This window comes from Diabrotica undecimpunctata, chromosome 1, assembly GCF_040954645.1.
Source record: "Diabrotica undecimpunctata isolate CICGRU chromosome 1, icDiaUnde3, whole genome shotgun sequence".
Classification (NCBI taxonomy): Eukaryota; Metazoa; Arthropoda; class Insecta; order Coleoptera; family Chrysomelidae; genus Diabrotica; species Diabrotica undecimpunctata.
Genome location: NC_092803.1, coordinates 41,961,023 through 41,980,578, shown reverse-complemented (window position 1 = coordinate 41,980,578; position 19,556 = coordinate 41,961,023). Strand labels below are relative to the sequence as shown.

The 19,556-nt window shown below is 30.7% G+C and overlaps 1 protein-coding gene across 1 annotated transcript in view; it reads right to left on the bottom strand.

Moving 5' to 3' along the window:
• LOC140438774 (trypsin-4-like) overlaps positions 1 to 18,812 on the bottom strand; it is a 31,062-nt gene extending 12,250 nt beyond the window's left edge. Inside the window, exons 1-3 of the mRNA XM_072528423.1 lie at positions 18,686 to 18,812; positions 9,315 to 9,511; positions 9,136 to 9,221 (exon numbers count right to left, since the gene is read on the bottom strand). Of these exons, the coding sequence (XP_072384524.1) occupies positions 9,136 to 9,221; positions 9,315 to 9,511; positions 18,686 to 18,782 (380 nt within the window). The 5' untranslated portion in view covers positions 18,783 to 18,812. The remainder of the gene's footprint in view (positions 1 to 9,135; positions 9,222 to 9,314; positions 9,512 to 18,685) is intronic.
• Between the last annotated feature and the right edge of the window lie 744 nt (positions 18,813 to 19,556).

Sequence of the window (19,556 nt, the reverse complement as noted above, 5' to 3'; positions counted from 1 at the left end):
AGGAAAGAACTGTTTATCTCAAATTGGTTATTCAGAATTATGTCCGTATTTTTTAATTTGTTAATTTCCATAGATTCTAATAAAGATAGTTTAAAGTCTTTATTTTGAATGTGAAGAATTTGAATTTCGTCATTAAAAGAATGATTATGGTCTTGAAGGTTAAGTACATAAAACCTGCTTTTCTATTATTGAAAGCCATTTTATGTTCTTCTATACGTTAAAAGTTCTACCAGTTTGACCGATGTAAGTTTTTGGGCAGTCGCCACATTTAAGTTTGTATACACCCTGTGTAAGTGCCTTTTCTTTTGGCTCTTGTCGTTCTTAATATATAAGTTGTTGTTCGTTCTAAAAGCTAGTGTTATATTATGATATAAAATGGAGACATAATTTTGAATGACCAACTTGAGACAAACAGTTCTCCTCTCTCCAACTTCTTCAGTTAAAAACTATAAAGTGTATACGCATACCAAAAATAGATCACTTGAGAAAGGCATTCTGCCGAAACAGCTGTAGTGATACAATAATAAAAACTATAATAAATTTTGTATAAGCTTTGAAAAAAAAAGTTCAGTGTTTTATTGCTACATAATAAAATATTGATCTTCTTCTTCTTCTTCTTAGTCGTTAACCTGATGCAGGTATCGTGATATCATGAAGCTATTAACTAAATTTCCCAATGTTCCTCCACGTTTTTCTATCTTCTGCCATTCTAGCACATTCTGACAATGGAGCGCCAATGGTAGCAACAATATGGTCCGTGTATCGTGTGGGAGATCTACCTCTATTTCTTTTGCCTTCTACTACTTTTGCCTTCTAAAATATTGATATTGAATGAGAATATTGTAACGAAATAGCCCATCTCCGATGCGGTTACGTGTCGCAGTTCTTAAAAGTATATATCTAGAATATTCGATCGTTGGCATTCTCGATGCGCTTTTAACGTGAAGGATAGAGGTGGACTACTCCAGAATATTCTAGTACATAATAACTTGTATATATATATAACTAACGATGATTGAGGTTTTTAGTTATTTTCGTGCTGTAAACTTATAAATAAATATATTTATATAAATTAGAATCGCTCGTTTTATTTAAATACATCATCATCACGTAGCGCTACAACCCTGGGTGGGTCTTGGCTGACTGTACAACTTTTTTTTTTAATTTGTTCGGTCTTACATCAACCTAGGGTCAAATGGAATGTTGATTTTCCGGAGATCTGCTTGGATGTTATCTCTCAATCGCATTCTGGGACGTCCGAGTGGTCTTTTGTCTGTGGGAATCTCGTCCCATACCAGTTTTACAAGTCTCTCGTTATGCAGTCTGTGCACGTGGCCTGCCCATCTTAGTCGCTGTGATTTAATTTCTTGAACAATATCGGCGTCATTGTAGAGTGCTTTTAATTCGATATTGGTTCTGATCTTATACTGGTTTGTGATGATGTCATGGTGAGGTCTGAAAATTTTTAGTATCAGTATAAGTATTTTTCGTTCAAAGCGTCTGAACTTTTTTTTGTTTGCTTTGGTCATGGTCCACGTTTCGCATCCGTATGTTATTACAGGTCTGACGATGGATTTAAAGATTTTTACCTTTGAATTACTTGTAAGATTTTTTGGTTTTATGAGTTTATCCAGTGCGAATAGACAGCGGTTTGCAGATTGGATTCTGTCTTTTATTTCTTCAGTAACATCGTTGTCAGCTGTGATTACGGTCCCCAGATACTTAAAACGTTGTACTCTTTCGAAATTGAAGGTGTTGACCGTCACATTTTGTCCCATTCTGTCTTTTCGTGTCGTTCTATTTATACTTCGTCTTCTCTTCATTAATCTTTAGCCCTACTTCACTTGTTGCTCCTTCCACCTTGTTGAAGATGTCTTTCGTGGATAGGATGGAGTCTCCAACGAGATCTATGTCATCTGCATATGCGAGTAATAGCTTGGGACCTTGAACCGATAGCAATTCTGTTTTTATTTCGGCCGACCTCATGGCTTTCTCTAATACAAGGTTAAAAAGTAGTGGAGATAACGCATCACTCTGTTTAAGTCCACTGTTGATTTCAAAGTTGTCAGACAGTTTATTATTTACACGTACTTTAGATATTCCACCCTCCATACACACTTTGGTCATCCGAATGAGGTTCTTTGGTATTGAGAACTCCGCCATGGCATTCCATACTTGGCTTCTTTCTACGCTATCATATGTCTGTAGAAAATCTTTGAAAGTTCATAGATTTATTAAAATACGCTGTGTTTTTTTAAATTTTAATGTCAACTTTTATAAAGCAGTTATCAAAACAGACTTAAGTTATAGCTGTATAAGCTTTTGACTAAAAACAATATAAGTCGATTACATCCCAATTAAACAGAGACTTCGAAATGCAATTTTATCAGCAGAAGTTATCCCGAGCTGATATTATTCTACACCACAATCCCGTAGTAGCTTTGTTCCGAATAAAATTTAAACCAATAAAGAAGTCTAAGGGTAGAGAGATTAATATAAATGTGTTAAAGGTGAATGAAATAAACAGGAAATCTTACAATGATGTAAAGAACTAATGTATAATGGTATATATTAAAAGTTTTAATAAAATCAATATTATCCAGATGAATTAGAATTTTCAGAACGTATTCGGTTTTATGAGATCATCATCAGTAAAAATATCATACTAGTAATTAAAACAACTAATAGGAAGATCTAGCCAACTGCCTATAAGATCAGGAAGTGGAAGATTACTAACTAATCTTATAATCAGTTGGCTGGTATCTTCCTGGGGGATGCGATTGACCCAATGCTAATAATATTTATATTATTATATGGAAGTGAAGCATGAACTTTGAAAAGATTGGAAGCTTGTGAAATGTGGACGTACAGATGCTTGTTGAAGATTTCTTGGACTAAACGTCAAACAAATAAGCAAGTATTGAACCTCATGCAGAAATTATGTGAACTAATACTTACGTTCCAGAAGAGAAAAATAGAATATTTTCGTCATATAATGCGAGAATCAAGATATAACTTACACCAGTTGATCATGCAGAGTAAAATGAAAGGAAAGAGATCGAGAGAAAGACAAACAACCTCATGGTTAAGAAATATCCGTGAGTGGTTTGGTTACATCTTCATTGAGCTATTCAGGGCGGCAGTATAAAAGATAAGAATAGCTGTAACCACTGCTGTGACACCACAACAGTGTCAGATTGATGGGTGTCAGGTAATCATGGAATATATAATAATGAAACAGCTGATAAAACTGCCAGAAAAGGATCAGCTACAAAATGCTTCTGTCCAAAGCTGGCTGTAGGAGTGCTAAAAAAATATTCCGCAACCCAAAAAAGCCTGAACCTGAACAAAATAAAACTTTCATTAGGTAAGTATTCCTAATCACGCACATAGTATAATACATATTTACTTTATAGACACGCACTGAAAGAGATGAAATACTGAGGAAAACAAAGCAGAAATTAGCTTAGTACCATAAAAGGCTTCCTTACGAGTTATGAATAAATCAAGGGACACCGGTGTACAATGGGACTATTTCATAGATATTTAACTTGCAGACTTTGTAGCAGATAACCTGAAATAGTCAACTATATCTTATATGGCTGCGGCGAGACACTAGGACGTAGTCAGCAAAGTCTTTTTGGAGATTATAAAGTGATTGTGAAAACATATGTTACGGCTCCACTAAACATGTACAAGGTGGTACAGGGTTCCAGAATTGTGGAATGGTGATGGTAAATAAATGGAAGATGTATTTACAATAAGCCGATTGGTTGTAGTACACTCAGTGTATAGCAAAGGGCTTCCGAAAAAAAAATCCAAAAAAGATAATACACAGGAGATACTACATAATACTACAGGAAGAATTAATATTGAATTATATATATATATATATATATATATATATATATATATATATATATATATATATATTTATATATATATATATATATTATATATATATATTATATATTGAATTGAATTATAGTGAATGATAATATTATAAATAATCATACATAGTGAATCATATAATGTTCTTGCACAACGATACCTGAATATAACCCTTTCGATTCCCTTGGAACAATACCAATATCAGAAATTTAACAAAATTCTATTGGGTAAATGAAGTCCAATATTTTACATTGACATTAAACATAGTGGTATTCTATAATCATACGATCATGTGTCTAATTCATAGGCAACCCACCATCTGTTTATAGTGTATTTTTATGTATGAGAGAGTAATAAAACAATAAATTATGTATGCAAATCCCTAAACTGTTGATACGGGTGACTCAATGAAAAACAGATATTTGTCAACAAGTTTACAGAAGTAGGTATATAGGAAAACAATTTTAAATTGAGTATGACCACCAGGTATAAAGGTTGGAGCAGAATAGAATACAATAGTTGTGAGGCTTACTAATCCCTAAATAAGGTTGCCAGTGTCGGAGTGATGGAGGTTAACAGGTACTAATGAATTTGCAAGAAATGTAAGATGTTTATTTTATTGGTTATATATAACCAATAAAAGTTTAATAAGTACCTACCTATTTGCAAAATAAAGTTTAATTCTTTAGATAAAATAAAACGTTTTATTTTATCTATTTGCAAAATAAAGTTTAATTCTTTGCCTATTTGCAAAATAAAGTTTAATTCTTTAGATAAAATAAAACGTTTTATTTTATCTGAAATGAGTGCATTCCACGAAGTAAGGGTTTCAACAATCAAACATTTAATTCTTTAATTCCAGGAATCTACGAGAGTAATTGACTAGATAATTACCTTCTAAACTTATTCCACAGAAAATGTGATAGTGGGTTTTCCCATTTTGTATATAGGAAGGTCCAAGTGGCGTATTCAAAATTCTTAACAGTTCACTAAAAGTAGGTACTTCAATTGCAAGGTGCAGTTTATTGTGTATACTAGTGTTATGGAAAATTTGGAAGTACCGTGTAAACGCCGAAAAATTGGTCCTCTAACAGTTAATGAAAAAACATTAATATTTAATTGTTTTAAATCATTTACAGACAAATGTTTATGTGAAAGTGTTGATGAGACCGTTGAGTTAGTTAGCAGTACACTTGGTGTTGGGAAATCTACGATTTACAGAGTTAATAAAGAAGAGAAATGTGGTAGTTTTCAAATGCCACGTAATGCTCCAGGGAAACCAAAATTTCAAATAGAATATCATTTTAAAGAAGGACTTCGACGGAAAGTGCATGAATTCTTCTTTAGACAAGAATTTCCAACATTGGATAAAGTTCTTGTCTCAGTTCGAGATGATAAGGATTACCCAGAAATGAGTCGAAGTACGTTATGGGAACTTTTAAAAGAAATAGGCTTCCGCTGGAAAAAGAATCCCAGAAAGTCTATTTTATTAGAAAGAAGCGATATTGCCATATGGAGAAGACATTTTCTAAGAACCATAAAGGAAATGAGAAACCAAAAAAGAAAAATATTTTATCTTGATGAAACATGGATCAACGAGGGTCATACACCAAATAAATTTTGGCAGGATGAAACTGTTACAAGTCAAAGGCACGCTTTTGTAAATAACTTATCTACTGGTTTAAACCCACCATCAGGAAAGGGACGCAGGCTGATAATAGTACACATTGGCAGTTCAGACGGTTTTGTTGAAGGTGGTTTATTAACTTTTGAATCAACTCGTACCGTTGACTACCATGAAGACATGAACGCTGATGTCTTTCAAGAATGGTTCGAACAAATGATAGATCTTCTTCCTAAGAACTGTGTAATAGTAATGGATAATGCAAGTTATCACTCCAGACTTATAGAAGGACTGCCCACAACCAAGTGGTTAAAAAAAGACTTGCAGAATTGGCTGAGTTCAAAAAATATTACGTACCATCCCGGATCTATAAGAAAGGAACTTTATTCGTTGTGTGCCCTTCATAAAGAAAAATTTAAAAAATACGAAATTCATGAAATTGCCAAAAATCGTGGAATGACAGTACTTAGATCCCCACCATATCATTGTGAATTAAACCTGATTGAACTGGTATGGGCACAGATAAAGAGTGAAGTTTCAAGAAAAAATACCACTTTTAAAATTCATGATGTTAAACAGTTGTTTTTGGAGGCCGTAAATAATGTAAAACCTGAAAACTGGGAAAAGGCAGTAAATCACACTATTAAAGAAGAGGAAAAAATGTGGAAGCTGGACAATATTACTGATAAAATGATCGAGCCAGTTATTATAAATCTTGGTTCTGAAAGTTCATCTTCTGAATCTGATTTGGATTTGTAACAAGTAGCTGTAAGTTTTATATTAATATTTTTATTCATCTATTTAACATACCTTAGACGGTTTTAAAAACTCTTTTTCTCTTTTGTAATTTTTAAAAATTAAAAAAAATGTGAATTTTTTAAAACCCTTTTTAATGTAGGCCAGTCAGTTCTAATATAGTGTGTGATAAAAGAGGTCACTTTTGTTTACATACACATAACACTTTATAACACTGAAATAATTCATTTATTTTTTACAATTATTCAAAGTAATTTTTCAATTAATCTTGAGCACGCCCATGGAGTGGTCGGAGCTACCAGTTAAAATTATGCTAATTACTCTCTCGTTCATAAAAATAAACTATAACCTATATTTCTCATTGATAAAACGAAGGCGTGCCTGTTTACTTACTCTAAAGCATTTGTGTGATTTCTAACAAAATTACAGCAAAACGTGAGTTGATGTTGATTTGTATTTATGAGTAAACCTCTGTAGCATGACTAACATTTATTATATTAAGAAAAACAAATCGAAGTGGAAAAAAAATTACAATTTTAGTGTTCGGGATATACAATCCCAATGGTTGTTTTCGGTGGGACTAACTATTCTAATGGTTTTTTTTTCAGCATGAAGCGACGTCAACCGCTGACTCAGGCAGATATAGAAAAGTTTGCTAATAATTTTTATTCTGATTCAGAATTAGACGATGTTGAAGATCCATTTGCCAATAGCGATAATTCTGAAGATCCAAACTATACAGATAGTGAAGTTTCTATTGATAGATATCTTTCTGGCATCGATTCTGAACAATCAGATTTCGAAATCGGTTGAATATAAATACTGTTCAATAAAATGAACCCCATTGAAAAATTTTATTTTGATACCATTGGGATATATCGTCCCACTAAAAAAAAATCATTAGGACAATATATTCCAGGATAAAAAAAGGACTCCAAATTTAATTAAAAAAGAAATTATAAATATATTAAATATAATCAAACGCATCCGTAGAACCGCATTATATGACTAAATGATAAATATTAGTTTTTGGTGAGAAGAAAAAAGAGTGCAGTTAAAAGGGATAAATAAAAAAGTGTATACCTGTTTCATAAATTTCAAGATATAAGAATTAGAAATAAAAATAATTTCCAATTTTTAATGAAATCAGATAGAAACGGTTAAGATCGGAAATATACTGACTAAAGAGATTGAAATTGAAAAGTATAGAGGAACTCGACAGATAGGTGGAGCATAACAGTGTCACACAGGTGTGAGTTTCAGGTCACCTGGCAATAAAAGAGCTGATGTACTTGTCAGAAGAGCATCAGCTATAATACACTTCGGTCCAGAGTCAGCCGTGGGAGTGCCAAAAAGCATCCACCACGACAGGAAAAAAAGTCTGGATCTGAAGGCAACATAACTTTTACTGGGAAAATATTCCCGGACAAACACATGACAAAATGTATTTTGGACGTACATGTGCTAATAAGACTGAAGTACTGCGGAAAACAAAAAGGAATCAGCTCAGAATCATAACAGGTTTTCCTACTGGAAATGCGCCAATCAAGCAACACTTTTCAACCATACTTTTAATTGATCTATTAACCCTTCGTAGATTACTATAAGGTCTGTTTTACCTTCGAGGGTTATTTCACCACGAACTAATATAAACCGCATAAAAAAAACTTTTAAACGTAAAAATACACGATATTTCAATACATTTTTATTAAAAAAGTTGCAAAGTTACCAAACCTTACCAAACTAACTACTCGTTTGATCTAGCAACTCGAATTTTAATCTTTTTCCAGGCGATCAGTTTTCGATTGTCGATATGTCGGTATCTCGGAAATGTGATTTCAAACGGAACGAGGTTAAGCGGAATTATTTTTGCTAAGCCAACTTAACCTAAACTAAAGAGACTTAATCTAACGTGATGTACCGTTATAAAATTTAATATAAACATGTAATGCAAGATAGACTGATCGTTGCAATCCCAGCCCGTTCCCCCAATGCGACAGCGATAACTGACGCAAAGCAGTCCCTGCATCTCTTTTTAATTTGCCAGGTTTATCGACCACGTGATTTAAGTGACCAATCAGAAGGTCACGTGGTCGATAAACCAGGCTCATTAGATAGAGATGCGGGGACTGCTTTGCCTTCAGTTTTCTCTGTCTCACTGGGGGAACGCGACTATATTGCAGCAGTCAGTCTATCTTGTATTATATGTCTACGTATATAATACCAGCCAAACCTAACCTAACATAACTTAATATAAAGACACAACCCAACATTGCAGCTCGTTCGCTTGTTGTTCGCTTGTTAGCAACTTATCCATTTTTTTTCTAAAATAATTATCGAAATGTTTACCACGTACAACCAATCATAAAAGTATGTTAGAAAATCGTTCGGGAGCACTCACATTGCATTCCACATGAGTAAGTCAATATAATAATGTAAAAACAGAACTCATTTTCCTTATGAGTAAGTCAATGAGTAAGTCAATATAATAATGTAAAAACAGAATTCATTTTCTTTAATATTCTTAATAATTGTATATCGTCATATATATTATTATTTAATAATAGTGTATCGTCATCGATAGAAGAAAAGAGAATATTACAGAATAATATATTCAAAAAACCTCAACAAACAAAGACAAGAATATAAAAACAGAATAAACAATAGCTTGGCAAACTTAATCAAGAAACAATGATACAAGACTATGAAATGTAAGAAAATTTCAAGGGAGCTCTTATATTACTCATCTCAGGCTGGATTAATTGCGATGCCAGAAAAAATAAATCTTTTTATAGCAGTATCCTATAGAAGTCAAAATACTTTTACTAAATATGATAGATTGTTAAAATTGGTCATTAACGTACCCTTCATATTTTTCATGTTTAATAGCCTTTACTGCTTTTCTTATTTGTCTCTTTGGATCATGAAGATTGAACATTCCGGCTTGTACCTAAAATTTTTATAAGTATTTTTATATGTTTATGCAAAATTTAGTTAATTATTTTATATCATTTACCATATGATACGATTTTACATCATTTACCTGATAGTTAAATTGATCAAAATAGTCTAGACAACTTGCAACTGTCATAACCCAGCTTTTGCTTAGAACGATTGCGTTACAGTCATGGGTGCAACTTGATACGGTGCATATTTGATAGGAGGCTATATACACAAATTCTCCTCTTGTAGCATTACGTCCTCCTATGATACCCAAATGTTGACTGGGAGCCGCTAAAACTTTTCGAAAGGTTCATATTAGCTTTTATTAATTGCAAATGGTCGTTAAAAGGTGTAATTCATGTATTAGAACAATCTAAACTATCGTTATTTCCCATGATAATTATAAAAAATTGCATAATATCGTGTTAATGGCAAAGAACAGTGAAAATTTACGGAAAATAGTCCAAAAAGTTTATACGGCAAGTCTACATTATGGCTTAAAATATGAACTTGGATAAAATCAAGTTTCTACTAATCTTGACGGACAAAAGATCGGACCTGTATATAAATATAAATAAATATCTTGGAACTTTAATAACTGAAAAAAATGATTTTGCAAAGGAACCAACAACCAGAAAATGAAATATTTTTTGAAATAGAACTTTGGGTGTCGACATAAAAACGCACATGTTTAGATATAATATATTTAGTATCCTACTATACGGCATAGAGGCAGCTACTCTGGCTATGGCGATGATGAAAAAGTGGAAGTTTTCGAGATGTGGCTTTATAGAAGAATCCTGAGAAAATTTTACGTAGATAGTAACGAATGAAGAAGCCTTGTAAAGACTTAAAAAAAACAAAACTGAATAATAAAATAAAGATAAGAAAACTAAAGTGCCTTGACCACGTAACAAGTAGAACAAAATACCAGCTTCATTAGAATATCATGGAGGGGAAAATTTTAGGAAAGCATGGTGTTAAAAGGAGACGACTGTCTTAGAGAGTGGTTAAATTGCTCGTCTAACTAGCTTTTTAGAGCAGCAGTAAACAACGTACCGCTCAGACACCATAAGAAGAAGAAGCTCCAAATGTTCTGCCTTCTCCTTTTAATGGTGATTAAAAGCTCTGTGTCTCTTCTTATTCTATGCAACACCATTTCGTTGGTAATAAGATCTGTCCATGGTTTAAAAGTCTTCTAAAAAGCTTTAGCTAAAAACCTTTTAGTTTTCTTATTAAGGCAACATTACCAGTCCAAAACTGGAAGTTTACTGGAAGCTATTGGACTATGTTATTTTATAATATAGTCCAAAAGCTTTATTCCGACAATACTCTATAGTTCACTTTTGAAAAATACTATATTTTGCACTCTTTACGTGGAGAATAAAAGACGCAATTGAAGACGATAATTGCATTTCTTTTTGAATCCATCATTGTTCTACACATTTCACTTCAATTTGAACTACCACAAGTGTTCCTGTTGGGAGCTGAGATATTCAGCTCTCAACAGGAACACTTGTGGTAGTTCAAATTGAAGTGAAATGTAATATATTTGACCGTTATAGTAATATAACCTGCATGAGTACGCTAACAACGACCGCTATACGAAGTAACAATAATTTTCGGAGATTGGAAACAATAAGTCAGGAGACTTCTCTTCGATAGCGAACTTACTAGAAGCTACTGGACGATTTCAGGAATAATCTTTTATTCCGACAAAACATCTACAGTTTACACTTCAAAAACACTATGTTGTGCACTCTTGAATTATATTTCTTTTTAACTCGTACCCTAATCTCCCTAAGATACATAAGATAATCTAAGATAGTGTTTTCAACAATGAACTGTACAAATATTGTCAGAATAAAAGGTTATTCCTAATATCGTCCAATAGCTTCCCGCAATCTTGCATTTGCGGTTCACCTAATTCGCTATGAAGAGAAGTCTTCCGACTTCTTGTTACTTCGTATAGAGGTCACTGCTAGCGTACTTAGGCATGTTATATGTTAAGACCAAATAGATTGCATTTTATTTCAGTCTGAACTACCAAAACTATTCCTGAAAGAAATGTAATCGTCTACTTATATATATATATATATATATATATATATATATATATATATATATGTATATATATATATATATATATATGTATATATATATATATATATATATATATATATATATATATATATATATATTGTTATGCTATGTAAAATTGAAATAATATTGGTTTGCTCTTAATATATTTCAAAGTACAAAATATAATAATTCAAGTAATTCAACTAATAAACTATAAAAGATATTTCGAAGAAATGAAAATCCATTATCCTGAATGACCTGTAGTAAACAAAATTTAAGATATGCATAAATTATTTTCTCTGTAAAATATATTCTAGTGACGTGAGTGAGCTTAAGTGAAGCGGGTTTTCCAAATGGACTTGTACAGTGAATAAGACAATAGAATAGAATATTTAGAAATTATATTTCTCCGTTAGTTCTTAAGAATTTGTAGAAACCGATTAGCATGTTAATAGTTTTTAGGAAATTTATAATTGTAGGTAAAATTGTTGTTTGTTATCTAAATGAAGAGATGGAGATACGTATGACGAACTTTGATTGGAGGAGATTGAAAAAAGTGGGATTGGTATGTAGGAATTAGAGTTTAGCTAGATTTTTGAGGGAGAAAAGATAATCAGTTTTTTTCCAAGGGTGCAAGGCGAACAGTCGTTGTTCTCTGGTGGTTCCCAAGTGATAGTAAGCATTAGAAGTGAATGTTTGTGAGTTTTCTTGGAGTAAGTGTATCTGACGGAAGCTGATCCAGTAAAATATTGTAAGTTATACTTTTCTACTTATATATTCCAAGAGTCACTGTTCAGGCCGGAACGAGAGATTAAGTTTATCGAGAGGAGAAGAGGCTAGCATCTTTTGAACAATATTGAACGTGCATTTTAAGGAGATCATTAAAGACGAGAGGCTCGCAATAATTTGTTGTAAGATTGCTGATTACCTAGGGAACTGCTAAGAATAGATAGTGTAGGCTACAAGGAACAAGGATTTGGACAACTCATCATCAGAGAGATAGTTTTTTTACCATTCGTCAGTTTTTCTTTATTAACAAAGTTTTTTTCTAATTGCTTTAGAAAAGATAGAAATATTTTGATCAGGAGATTTAGAACAATAATTTTGATTTGAAATTTTAATTTATATTGTACATATATAACATTAATTTTTGAAGGTTCACGTACGTAGAACAAAATTTTGATAATCATATTTTTTGTTGAATATATTTGAGTGTGAATTTTATTTCAATATATAATGTATCATATATGTTTTTTATTATTCCGGTATTCTTTAGACCTTACCTATCATATGTAAAGCATAGATATTGAAACACGAATATAACCCTGAGATAAGAGAATTAAATAGTGTGATAAAATCATAATTGCATCATTTAAATAAGTTTAATTAATTAATTAATCAGCTAATTAATTGCTTGGCGCACCTCTGACTTTTAATATCACATTAATATATATATATATATATATATATATATATATATATACATATATATATATATATATATATATATATATATATATATATATATATATAAAATAAAGTTTTATTTTGAGGTTGCAGTCATTAATAGGGCAGGAAAGTAAAACTCTTTGTTCTTTAATCAAGCTTTCGCAAAATTTATTTGCTTCTTCAGGATATGCTAAAATATGGTATCAGTAAATACAACGAAATTAGAACTAAATAGCATTGTATAAAACTAGTAAAAAAACTTACAACATGAGGTTAATCCATTAAATTTTCAAATTTGCAAAACATTAAAACTTAACTTATTTTAAAAATTATACAGTTATGTAAGTACAATATTCCAATTTAATTTAATTTTGTAAAAATTCATTTTGACATTGATTATGTTGATGTTTGATTTATGTCAGAAAGACACTCGTTTCTGTTTATTATATTTTTTGTTGTTGATAACTAAAAATATAATAAACAGAAACGAGTGTCTTTCTGACATAAATCAAACATCAACATAATCAATGTCAAAATGAATTTTTACAAAATTAAATTAAATTGGAATATTGTACTTACATAACTGTATAATTTTTAAAATAAGTTAAGTTTTAATGTTTTGCAAATTTGAAAATTTAATGGATTAACCTCATGTTGTAAGTTTTTTTACTAGTTTTATACAATGCTATTTAGTTCTAATTTCGTTGTATTTACTGATACCATATTTTAGCATATCCTGAAGAAGCAAATAAATTTTGCGAAAGCTTGATTAAAGAACAAAGAGTTTTACTTTCCTGCCCTATTAATGACTGCAACCTCAAAATAAAACTTTATTTTACATAACGTGTCAGTCAATAATACCTAACTACTTTATATATATATATATATATATATATATATATATACATATATATATATATATATATATATATATATACATATATATATATATATATATATATATATATATATATATATATATATATATATATATATATATATATATATATATATATATATATATGTAAATACTTTTTTCTTTTTGGGTGTGGTAGTCAATAAAAAATAGAGCTTTGCTAAGGCGTACTATTTATTCTGAATCCAAGCTTTCGGTGGTTTTTTGCCACCTTTATCAAGGTCTACAAAGAAAATTACTATGAAGTAATTTTTTTTGTAGACCTTGATAAAGGTGGCAAAAAACCACCGAAAGCTTGGATTCAGAATAAATAGTACGCCTTAGCAAAGCTCTATTTTTTATTGACTACCACACCCAAAAAGAAAAAAGTATTTACATATATTTTTTCCAAACTAGTCAAAAAACTTTGGACTACTTTTTCTTATATATATATATATATATACATATACATACATATATATATATATATATATATATATATATATATATATATATATATATATATATTATTGTGATATTTAAAGTCTTGGTGCGCCAAGCAATAATTAGCTAATTAATTTTTTGATTAATTAAAATTAATTAAATGATATGATTATGACTCTATCACAATTTTTAATTCTTTTATCTCATGCTCTATCTAGCTAAACTTTAATTCCTACATACCTATACCACCTTTTTCAATCTCCGCCAATCAAAACTCGTCACAATTCCCCCATTTTTTCATTTCGATAACAAACAAATTTTTACCTATAATTATAAAATTTCCTAAAACTTATTTACAAATAATATTTTTCTATAATTCTTAAAAACTAACAAAAACCTCTTTCTAAAATCTCTTCTATTGTCTTTAATCACTGCATTAATGTATTTTGAAAAACCCGGTTCAATTGTCTTTGGATTTCACTTAAACTTATGCGGGTCACTCAAGTATAACAAAGAAATAATTTATGTATAGCTTACACTTTGTTTAGTACAGGTAATCCAAGAATTTAATAACTTTCCTTCTTCGAAATGTTTGTTGGTTATTATTTCTGACTTATTTTAATGTTTTTTTGAACTTTGAAATATTTTAAACAAACCAATATTTTTCTCGATTTTACATATCATAACAAATCCCCGCCATTTGATCTGCCGAAAACTCTTTGTTAAATTTTAAAAATGACAAAAGTTTTCTAGGATCAAATTATTTCACTATGTTATTAAAATCTACTTATGATACTGATAAATGTCGTGAATGTTAAAATACCCCGTATATTGCCTGTCTTTATACGGGATTGGATATATTTTCGTTTTAAATTTTTCCAAGTATTTTCCCTTAAAAGAAAGTTCATAATTTTTAGCCACTCGGTTTACTTCATTAACAAGATCTCCATGGTTTCCTAAAATCTTCTGTATTTTCTTTCCCATGTTTTCTCCACAATTTATTTTTCTTTCATCCTCCTTTTGTTCACATGTGTTCACTGTCCATAATACTTCTTCACAAAATTCTGGATTCTCGTCCATCAGTGCCATTTTTTCTTCTGTTTTCTTTTTATCCTCTAATTCCCTTTGGTATTCCGAGCACCATGTTTCTATTCCTTTCATTTCTCTGATGATACTTTCTTTTTCTTCCTGCTTCCATTCTGTTTTATCGTCGGTTGCCAACAATTCTTCTGTACCTTCTATTTCCTGTTTTTCTCTGGTCTCCATCTTATTTTCCTGCTTTCTTTTCGAACTCTTCTTCTTTTTCTTCCTTCTCTTTTTCTCTTCTGTTAGATCTTGTTCTTGTACTTTCGGTTTATCCTCTACAGTCATATCGATTTCTTTGCGTTTTTCCTGTGCATTGATCCTTCCAGAATTTGTTTTCCTATCTGTTTGCTTTTCTTCTCCTGTGTTGTCTGGTTCTGCTCTGATTTCCAGTTTATTTTCCGAAAAATTTATGGTTATATCTTTTTTCCTCAATTCATCAATTCCCGCTATCATATCATGATTTAAATCTTCAATCACCACACATTTCATAATATGGAATTTGTTTCCCACTCTTATCTGTACTCCCAAACCTTCGTTTACTGTCGTCAAATTTTTATTGTTTGCACCCACTAAATCAACCCTAGGAATCTTATACACAAATCTGTCCAAATTTAATTCTTTTACTAGTTTTTTATTGATTAGCGATATCTCCGAGCCAGAATCAATCACAATTTTAATCGCTTTATGTTTTATAAATGCATCTAAAAATATTAGATTAGAATTAGAAATTTGTCTTTCGTTTCCTATTGCTACATGATTCATCTCCCTTCTATTTTGTTGTTGGAAGCTCTGGTTATTTCTATCGTCCCTTTGTTCGTTAGTATTCCTATTCGGAGGATTTTGTGCATCTCTATTCCTGTTGTGATTTTCATATGTTCTATGTTGTGTGTCATTCCTGTTGTGATTTTCATTTGTTCTATTTTGTGTATCATTCCGGTTATCGTAATTTTGTTGTCTATTGTAATTATTGTAATTTCTCGGCCTATATTCGTTTGTTGATCTGGGATGTCGGTTTCTCTGGTCATAATTTGATGAATACCTTCTTTCCGGTCCATTATATTGGTCATGTTGTCTTCTATTTCTCATTTCTTTTCTTTTCGCTTCTTTTAATTGAAGGAATTGGCACAAACTATCAATATCTTGATAGTTTCTCAAAATCACGTGATCTTCCAACGTTTCCTCAAAATGTCTGCTGATCATTTCTACCAGCTGTTCGGTAGAATATTTGTATTCTAGATATTTTGAATTGTTATATATCTGCAAAGCATATCTTTCTTCAGATATTCCCATTTTTTCGTGATATTTTCCATTCTGTAGCTCTTGGTTGATTTCTCTCTGTTTATTTTTTCCCCAGAAATAGTTGAGAAATTTATTTTCAAAATCTGTCCAATTTTCAAACTCATCGTCCTTGCTTTCATACCATAACGCTGCTCCTTCTTTCAAATGGTTTCTAATTGTTTCTTTGCAATCGTCAAAATATCTAATATGTTGTAATTTGGTTTTCAAATTTTTAACAAACGGTACTGGGTGTGTTTTCCGAATATCCCCGCCAAACTGTATTTTTATGTCACCCGGACTTTGGATGAGTACTTCTCTCCTGTCTCCCATCTCTCGTTGTTTTCTGATATCCTCAATTTGTTTTTCTATTTCTTTCTTGTCTTCTTGTAAAGCCATTTCAAATTTTGTTTCTAACTGTTCTAATTCCTTTTTCTGTACAGTCTTAATATCTTTCATTTTAGTTTCTATTTCTTCTCTCTGCATCTCTAGTTTCCTCTCTGTTTCTTCTCTGACTTTTTCTAAACAGACTTTTACCTCATTTTCATATTTGTCCAAACGCTTTTCCATTTTTCTATCATTTTCTTCTAATTTTTGTTCATAGTTTTCCAAACGCTGCTCTATATTTCTGTTATTTAGTTCTATTGTTTGTTTTGTTTCTTGTTGATTTTTATCCATTTTATCCATTTTATTTGATGTTTCATTTTGGTTTTTCTCTATTGCTTGTGTCTGTATTTGCATTAGTTGTAATATTTTCTCTATTCCTGATAATTCTTTTTTCTCCTCAACTATTGTAACATTTCCTTCATTATCCGATCCTTCTTCAACAATTGTTTCCTCTTCTCTGTTATCCTCCTTCCTTTCTTGCATTTTGCTTTGACTCCTTGTGGTCGACATGTTGTTTCTTTTCGTTAATGTTTTTGTCCCCGCCAAATGTGAAATTTTACAACACTCTATATGTTTCAGAACACGACAATATTTCTCCCCAAATGTATTAAATTTTCACGACAAATATCAAATATGCAATCAGTAAAATTCAAATAATTCAAAATAAATATCAAATGTACGATTGGTAAAGAAAATAAAATCAAATAATTCAATAGCAGTAAATATCCAGTAACTACGATCAATCAATAAATCCAATTTATATTCCCTGGAAAAATTGTCAAAATACTTTCAAATTCAAATTCCCTCAATGTTATATGTTTTTATCTCTGGATCACCTGTACTTATTCCAGATCTCTTTCCCTTCCTTCAAATGTAAAGCTGCGATATTTTCAAGCCCCACGTTTTGGAAGCCAGTTATTGTGATATTTAAAGTCTTGGTGCGCCAAGCAATAATTAGCTAATTAATTAAAATTAATTAAATGATATGATTATGACTCTATCACAATTTTTAATTCTTTTATCTCATGCTCTATCTAGCTAAACTTTCATTCCTACATACCTATACCACCTTTTTCAATCTCCGCCAATCAAAACTCGTCACAATTCCCCCATTTTTTCATTTCGATAACAAAACAAATTTTTACCTATAATTATAAAATTTCCTAAAACTTATTTACAAATAATATTTTTCTATAATTCTTAAAAACTAACAAAAACCTCTTTCTAAAATCTCTTCTATTGTCTTTAATCACTGCATTAATGTATTTTGAAAAACCCGGTTCAATTGTCTTTGGATTTCACTTAAACTTATGCGGGTCACTCAAGTATAACAAAGAAATAATTTATGTATAGCTTACATTTTGTTTAGTACAGGTAATCCAAGAATTTAATAACTTTCCTTCTTCGAAATGTTTGTTGGTTATTATTTCTGACTTATTTTAATGTTTTTTTGAACTTTGAAATATTTTAAACAAACCAATATTTTTCTCGATTTTACATATCATAACAATATATATATATAAAACGACAGCGGTATAAAACGGGAGACTATTATTATATATATATATATATATATATATATATATATATATATATATATATATATATATATATATATATATATATATAGGAAAAAAGTATTATATAGATAGCCTCACAAAAATAAGGAGATTTATGGATATAACGGGACTTTCTACTTCTTGATATGTGTAAGAAGTTGTAAAAGAAGAAAGTAAATAAAATTTAGAAAAACAAATGATTTATAAATAATAATTATCAATGATATCAATTTGTTATTAATTCTAAGAACAATAAAAATAAATCACAAAATTAATAAAAAACTAAATAAATACCTAAAGTTCCAAGAGCAAAGATGAAAAACGGTATTAAAATCATCTTGAAATATTTCGAACTATAATATCTGTAAAAATGATTTGTGTTTATATACATATATCTTAAGAGATTTTATGTGACAGATAACGCAATCAAAGATATTCGAATAATTAATTTTTGTCACAGTCACGCTACAAAGATTCTGGTGAAAGTTTCTGCTTTTTCGTCCGATGAAGTACATGTACAATTTACATGAACAGATAATAATCTCAGAAATACTTCCATCCTTGGAAAGTGAACTCCCTCAAGTTATTCTTGAACTGTTGTCTAAAAGTTTTAGAGATCTAGAAGTCTTTGGAAATTAATATTTCTCAAATTCACGAAAGTTCTGACTCACTAGTTATATCGACCTGCTTAAGAAGTTCCTAGATTTTCGTTAGGATGAATAGCATCTATCGTTTTTTATGAACCATATTAATGATTGATGGTTTTCTGTGTTATTACCACTATTCTATTCCAGCTATCCAGCTAACAGTCGTTTTGTATCTTCTTCCTATTTCCTTATTACTTAATTCCCCACAGTACTTATTTTCAATGATAACATCAATAGTGCGCCTATAGTGGAACCATTTTCTTGCGGATGTATCCCATAAAAGTGTTTTTCGAGTTGGTGTATAAATTTTATCTTTTTTTTATATTTTATATGTTTTTGTGTGTCTAGTTGTTATGTTGTGTGTATATTTTAGCAGATTTAAAACGAAGCCTATTTTGTTAACTGGCTGCTATTTTTAAAAAATACTATAATTGGAGCTGGTTGGCCCATATTTGTGGGGGTTACCGTATATTACATGCTCAATGGCTATATATTTCGGGAGTCTAAGAACGGATTGC